The sequence below is a fragment of the Syngnathus leptorhynchus genome, chromosome 6 (genome assembly GCF_054491065.1).
Source record: "Syngnathus leptorhynchus isolate UIUO chromosome 6, UIUO_Slep, whole genome shotgun sequence".
Classification (NCBI taxonomy): domain Eukaryota; kingdom Metazoa; phylum Chordata; class Actinopteri; order Syngnathiformes; family Syngnathidae; genus Syngnathus; species Syngnathus leptorhynchus.
Window position 1 is genome coordinate 12,590,931 of NC_141200.1, and position 7,080 is coordinate 12,598,010.

The following is a 7,080-nucleotide window of genomic DNA, read 5'->3' on the forward strand; positions in this document are numbered from 1 at the left end:
TGATTAACTCCTCTAAAAAGACTAGAAATGAAAGTCGGCGGGACAGTTTAACTAAATATAACAACGCAAACAAACAAACAAAAAAATACAAAACCTAAAAAACAAAAAAACAAATTGGATCCCGTTGATCGATTGGTCCAGCTTATCCAAAGGACATGGAAGTGCCGTTGTGCAGGTAGGAACCGTGAGGCGCTTAAATATAAGATCGGTGAAGCTTAAGGAACAAATAAGTCAATACACAATTGATCAGCTCATCTAAAAATAACAGATTTCACATATGACGTAAATTTTGATCCGATTTACGTTCACGTTTTATGCACCGTCGTGATGTTGCCAAAGCAACAATTCCGGATCAGCCTGGAGGATCGATCTCTGCCAACAGGCAGCACAATTAAGTCGAATGGCTTGCAAAAATATGTACCCGGTATATTTTTCATCATCGTGAAACAGGTTCGTTTTAACTTTCTGGTCCACTGAGTATATAGTATCATATCTTGACAACCGCCTGAGCAGTGACTCGCCGGGGCTGAGCCGAGCGCTGAAAGCGGGGATCACTGACAGCAGCACCACGGAGAGCTCCAGGCCCACTCCCCAGCTCTGACGTCAAAATACCCTTTAGTTTTTAGAAACTGTAAATCACCTTGCGCGGTGTTTTCCAACTTTTACTGAACCATTGCTAATAATTTTAATCTAAAAATAATTACGGGACGTTTTAAGGTATTTTCTTGGGATATTATTATTATTATTATTATTATTATTATTATTATTCTCATTATATTACACCATTAAATAATGAAATGTCTCAAGATTAAATATTTCATTTAATAATTAAATATGGAGTGAATGGATTGTTTTAGCTGTGTTTTGATGTGATGCTAATTCAAAAAAAATTGTCAAAAAGTTAGGAGAACCCTGTCTTACAGTATGTTTTTTGTAATCTAAGAAAATGAAGTGTCGTCTTCTTTAAGTGCTTTTACTTCTTGTTTTGCTTACTCACGTTGGCTAATCTTTAATTTGACTGTGTTACTGCCGTTGAGTAATTTCTAGAGCAAACTAGTAAACTATCTCATTACTACAGTTTCACTTCTCTGTTGCCTCATGGTGAATCTTCTGTGTGCTGCCCAGTTGACCGGCCAGCATATAAAGCACTAAAAGACAAATGACACACTTGTAAGCACATACTGATCTTGCAGTTTTGAACTTCAAACAGAACGATGAGCACAGCTGCTTTTCTCAATTCTCGGAGTTTATGAATCACCGATGAAAGAGAATGTTGGCATCTAAAATGAAGGGAGTGCAGTTATTCATTACAACAGTCTGATGATTCAGCGTACAGTATGTACAACGCTGCCATTAACACTTGGGATAAACGTGAAGCGCAACCTCTGCAAATGACAATCTATTTAATCACTTCCTCGTATGTGTCGTAATAGCTTAAACAGAGCCCCAAAACAAAATGAGGAAAATGCCTTTAAATGATCAGACTCTCTTCCAAGAATGCATTAAAATAACAGAGGAAGTACTTTGTAGCATGAAATGAACATTATGAACGAGTCATCATACAAGTCTTGATTGTATTACGAATGTCCTCAGTCAAATATTCAGGGCCAAAGAACCAGGCAAATGCAAAGGTGCCCTTGGAAACACTGTCTTTTTCATTATTCTAATTAAAGTAGTTATCCTAAATCGATAGGCAGATCTAAACTACAAAATGTGGGTGGGACTTAACATGTGTTTACTGATCATGACAAGGATTCGCCAAGAAAAATCGAGGGCAAGGCCTTGGCCACTGCATTATTGTTCTTACCTCTTTATTTTGTTTAACTTTGTATGGATGTGTTTTTCCCCTTGCCTTGTTTACTGTACATATCTGATATTGAAAATGTGCGTGTAGTGTGGCACAGGATAAATTGTGGTTAACGTGACATTTGTGGATGAGATGTTTTTGTGAATGTGTTCATTAATCAGTATAATTCATTTGATTTTCACATCCAGTTATGATGACTGCAAAGGGACTGCCGACTGGCTGCTGACCCGCACCAAGCACAGGCCCCGAGTTGCCATCATTTGTGGGTCAGGCCTGGGCAATTTGGCTGACTTAATAGAGGATAAAATAGTTTTCCCATATAAGGACGTCCCGGGTTTCCCAACTAGCACTGGTACCTTTTGATTTGTTTTGTTTTCATTTGACATATTAGCAGAAATGTGTCAGAGGAAAACTCAGTTCGTGTTTATACTTTTTATGCTCTGTTTAGTGCCAGGTCATGCTGGACAACTGGTTTTCGGGAAGCTCCAGGGCCGGGAGTGTGTCTGCATGCAGGGTCGATTCCACTTCTACGAAGGCTACAGCCTACACACTGTAAGAACTGTATTAAGTTTCATGGAAATTTGTAGATTTTACAAACTGCTGCATTTGGTTGGTGTTCAACCAAGAGACATGTAACGTAAAATTCTGCTGAATGATCAGCTGGAGTTGAGAAGATGGTTTACATTTGTGTCAGCATTGGATTGACCTTTGTAACATTGTTGAGATTGTATTACGGTTTCATTTTATCTTCAGTTGTGATGAGCCTCTTCACATAAAGACAATGATATCATAAAACCCAGTTTCACATTCACAATAAACGGAAGTTATATATAATATGACAGTTTTGGTATCATCCAGTTGGGACTTTAGACAGATTTTGATCTTTGTCCCATTGTGACATGGGTAATCCAAGATAGCAAACTAAGCAAACCTTATGAAGAATAGGTGACAGATGTTCAACATACATTTCATATATGTAAAGCAGTCAAAGGGTTTTCAGCCACAATGAAGGGTGAGAGCAGTCTTGCAGTTCTGGCTTAATATGACACAAACAAAATTGCTGATAGTCAATTGCATCCTGATTTGAAGCAAAATGTTAAACGTTTTTGCTGGCCCTGCAACATCCCCTGGACATATTTATTTATTTATTTATTTATTTATTTATTTATTTATTTATTTATTTATCCAATTATTTGCTTGTTTGTTTGTTTATTTATTTGCTTTTTGGTTGACTGATTTCCCCCCTTTCATTCAAGTAAGAAAATAAACAATGACAAAACATCAGGACTCATTAAGGGTTGCTCATCGTCTTCTAAAATATAAGAATGTCCACTTGGTAGATATCAATGCAACCCTCAGCGGTGCCACACACATATATTTGTATCCATATTTGACGGACGCTGATAAAGTAATCATGGAACATATTGAACACATCAATTGAACATATTGAAAATAATACGTGAATTATAATGCACAATATTTGTGACTGTAGGTGACGTTCCCTGTGCGAGTCTTCTCCCTGCTGGGTGTGGAAACTCTGATTGTGACAAATGCAGCAGGTGGACTCAATGGCAGCTACAATGTGGGGGATATTATGGTCATTAAAGATCATATCAACTTGCCCGGTTTTGCAGGCCAGAGCCCACTGGTTGGGCACAATGAAGACAGGTAACACTCAATATCCGATATGATATCCAGTTTGTAATATTTTTAAGGCCCACCCAAAAGAGAGAAAGTAATGTGACAAAATGCTGCTCAACTGTCTCAGCAACTAATTTTCATGAGCAACTGATTTTGCAATGTTTCAAAATTTGAAATACAGGTGAACGCCGTTGCAACATTGCAGATTTAACAATCAATCAAAACTGACGTGTGTCTTATGAACACATTTCATTCGTTCATTCAATCATTGTCAGCAAAATGCACAAAAGCAGTCAATGAATGGGGCCAATTGTTGCCAATAACCACTGAAATATTGACACACACTTTATTCTATTGACCTGTTTCCTTTCTTCGTTATTAAAATATATAAAGGAAACATGCTGCTTTCTTGCGTAGGTTTTCTCCGGGCACTCCGGTTTCCTCCAACATCCCAAAAAACATGCATGGTAGGCTGATTGAGCACTCCAAATTGCCCCTAGGTGTGAGTGCCGATGGTTTTACGTCTCTGTGTGCCCTGCGATTGGTTGGCAACCGGTTCATGGTGTCCCCCGCCTACTGCCCAATGACAGTTGAGATAGGCCGTGACCCCCGTGGGGACAACCGGTACAGATGATGAATAGATGGATGAACACCAGGTTTAGCAGTTTTTCTATGGCATGGCAGGAGGCATGTGATCTCGTGTCAAATGCCAGGTGTGAATTCAGTTAAGTTGCATTGATCAGTGTGCAATGGGTTTAATAAAAGTAAGCAATGTCTTCTTTTTTTCTCAGAATGAGTTCTTATTTCATGTGATCTCATCTTATCGTACCTGTACAACCTCTCATTTTCTTTTTCTTATCTATATACCTCGTTCTCAGGTTTGGAGTGCGTTTCCCTTGCATGTCAGATGCCTATGACCGGAACCTGAGAGCTTTGGCCATTCAGACAGCACAAGAACAGAAATGTGCTAGTTTCATTCAGGAAGGCGTTTACTGTATGGTGGTTGGACCATCGTTTGAGACCATCGCGGAGTGCAAGGTCCTGCAGAAATTTGGGGCAGATGCTGTTGGTAAGTAGAGATATTTAGAAAGGTACTCTCCTCGAAAGAGAAACGATAAAAAATGAAAAATAAATTACACTCACAATGCAGTATGGTTTTATGCATTTTAAATGAAGTGGGATTATTGTTCTTTTTGTCATCGAAAAATTTTGGTTCAGCTGCCTTGTGATGTTCCTTAAAACATTGAAGCTGCACACAGAAAAATGAGTTGGCGCTTAAAAAATACATCGTACGAGAGAGCACAATTACCTCAACTTGCACGTGATGATTTTCAATTGATTCGTAAATTCTTTCCTGGCTTCACTAACGAATATGTCCAATAATTATGACTTTAGTACAAAATCGGTGTAGTTTAGTGATAAGTACATTGTAACTTACTTAAATACAAAGAAGGATGAATTGAGGACCATTATAAAATTAGAATGATCATTGTGAATTGTTGCATACTGTAAGTACTACATATATGAAGTTCATTTGTAAAAATATAACTTCATCAATAAATAGGTACAGTTGACCCTTGCATACATGCGATTTAGTAAAAAATAAAAAGTAACGATAGGATTTTCTGCAGGAAATATACATGTGAAACTATGTCAGTTCTATATGTTTGCTTCATATTTTCCAATGAATTTTTATGGGGATAATTTTAATGACCTGCTGATGCCTGGCGAATAGTTCAGGGTGGACCCCGCTTACAGCCCAAAGGCAGCTGGGATAGGCTTCAGCCCACCTGTGACATAACCTAGTGGGGAAGAGCGGTTCACAAAAAGGATGCATAATTCTTATAAGATTGACAGAATGCGACTTGACACTAAAGTGTTATAAGAGAATGTTTGGCTTATTTGTTTAATGAATCAAAAATAATCGACAGTATGTAGTATGCACTTGCACAGAACAAATGAACAGAAACACATAAATGTAAATAACCTCCTTACCTCATTCCATCTTGTTCTATGATCTTAAGAACTTCTATTTAATGTTTCTCATGGTCGTACATCTGATGAGTGTCAGGCCTAAAACGATGATTTAAATACATTTCTGTATATAGACAACCCCCACCACAAATCAGGAGAGTTCCAACCTTTTTGACCAGTATAAATAAGTTAAGAGAAGTTTAAATCACATGTAGTAAATGATTTTGTTGTACATCTTACTTCTTTTTACTTCTATCTTTTAGGTATGAGCACAGTCCCAGAGGTGGTGGTGGCTCGTCATTGTGGCATGCGTGTCTTGGGTCTCTCATTGATCACCAACAAGGTTGTGACAGATTATGACAGTCATGAGAAAGCAAACCATGAGGAGGTGCTAGCGACCACCAACCTTCGTGCTAAAGATCTCCAAAGGCTTGTCAGACATCTTGTCACCAAGATCTAGCACCTTCAGTCCATATCTGCTGGAAATCTACTCGGAATCACCCCAGTCGTTCAGTTAGAGGGGACTCAAGAAGGTAGTGACAAATTGAAACACGAAAAGGAGCACATACCCCTGGGTGTCAAAACTCTGGCCCTCGACCAAATCTGGCCTGCAGTGTAATTATATTTGGCCCGCGAAGACAAATGGTGCATCGACTTAGTGTCAATAGTAAAATTCCAAATTGACTTCACTTTTAAAGATGTTTCTAACCATTTTATTACCATGCATCTTTTTAAAAATTTGAACAGTTCTTACTAGTTTCTGATTGCATATGTAGTTATTCATCAATTTGTTGTGTAGCTGGGTTAATTAGAATCCAAAATATTAATGAGAATCTGGACATAATATGGGACGTTCATACATTTATTTGGGTTGACAGTCATAAAGGAAACGAAGAAAACTATGACTACAATGCGGTTACCGACAAAAATGAGTTTGATAGCCCATAACAACACTGGGGGTTAGCTTGTCAATAGGAGGGTAGGAAGGAAAATTTAAATAACAGGAATTAAAATAATAGCTTGAAATATATGTGAATGCAATGCTACAACAATGTGATGCTTTGATTTTTAGCCTAAGCAAGGTGGTTAGAAAAATGTGTTATGCAGGCGTCATTGATTCATTGGGGATCCATTTGCCCCATATTGTGCAGAAAAAGCTTCGTTCACGCGTGGGAATCACCTGTCGCCATGAATCCATGTTTCAAATCGATCTTTTGATACTGTCTGTGAAATGCACTTACTTTTTTTTCTTGTGTTCAATCCTCACTGGGACCAAACATGCTACACTAGTTGTTGCAAAGCAAACTCACAATAGCTCAACAAACCAGTTTGTCGAGATGCTCAGTGCGCAGCCATATTGCATCAGTGGGTTATTTTGGCAAATACATGAGGAGACACAAAAAATGACAATACCAGATATTTATCTAACTTTACGATATTACAATATTATCCATCAAGACTGCAATGTGGGTGCGCCGAAGGATCACGTTTTACACTCATTTTAAGCTTGTTGACGTCTCATTCTCAGTTATATAACTTTTGGTGCTCCTTTTGGATTCTCATGAAGTAACAATGAAAATATTTTTGATAAGCTGCAGATTACTGAATGAAAGAGTGAATGCTGAAAAAATTCATAACTAAAAACACAAATTTATGCA

At 38.1% G+C, this 7,080-nt stretch overlaps 1 protein-coding gene across 2 annotated transcripts; it reads left to right on the top strand.

Moving 5' to 3' along the window:
• On the top strand, positions 1-7,080 carry pnp6 (purine nucleoside phosphorylase 6). Of its 2 annotated transcripts, none has more exons than XM_085914892.1 (6): positions 1-175; positions 1,990-2,159; positions 2,256-2,359; positions 3,300-3,475; positions 4,327-4,517; positions 5,686-7,080. In XM_085914892.1, the coding sequence occupies exons 1-6, from the start codon at positions 156-158 to the stop codon at positions 5,880-5,882; spliced, it is 858 nt and encodes a 285-aa protein (XP_085771018.1). In that variant the 5' UTR covers positions 1-155; the 3' UTR covers positions 5,883-7,080. The 2 variants fall into 2 exon arrangements, with proteins under 2 accessions (XP_085771018.1, XP_085771019.1); XM_085914893.1 differs by having other exon boundaries at positions 1,996-2,159.

Coding starts and splice junctions, on each gene's coding strand:
- pnp6 (XM_085914892.1), top strand. CDS start 156: ATGGAAGTGCCGTTGTGCAG. Junction 2,360..3,299: donor AAGGCTACAGCCTACACACT/GTAAGAACTGTA, acceptor TTGTGACTGTAG/GTGACGTTCCCTGTGCGAGT. Junction 3,476..4,326: donor GTTGGGCACAATGAAGACAG/GTAACACTCAAT, acceptor CCTCGTTCTCAG/GTTTGGAGTGCGTTTCCCTT.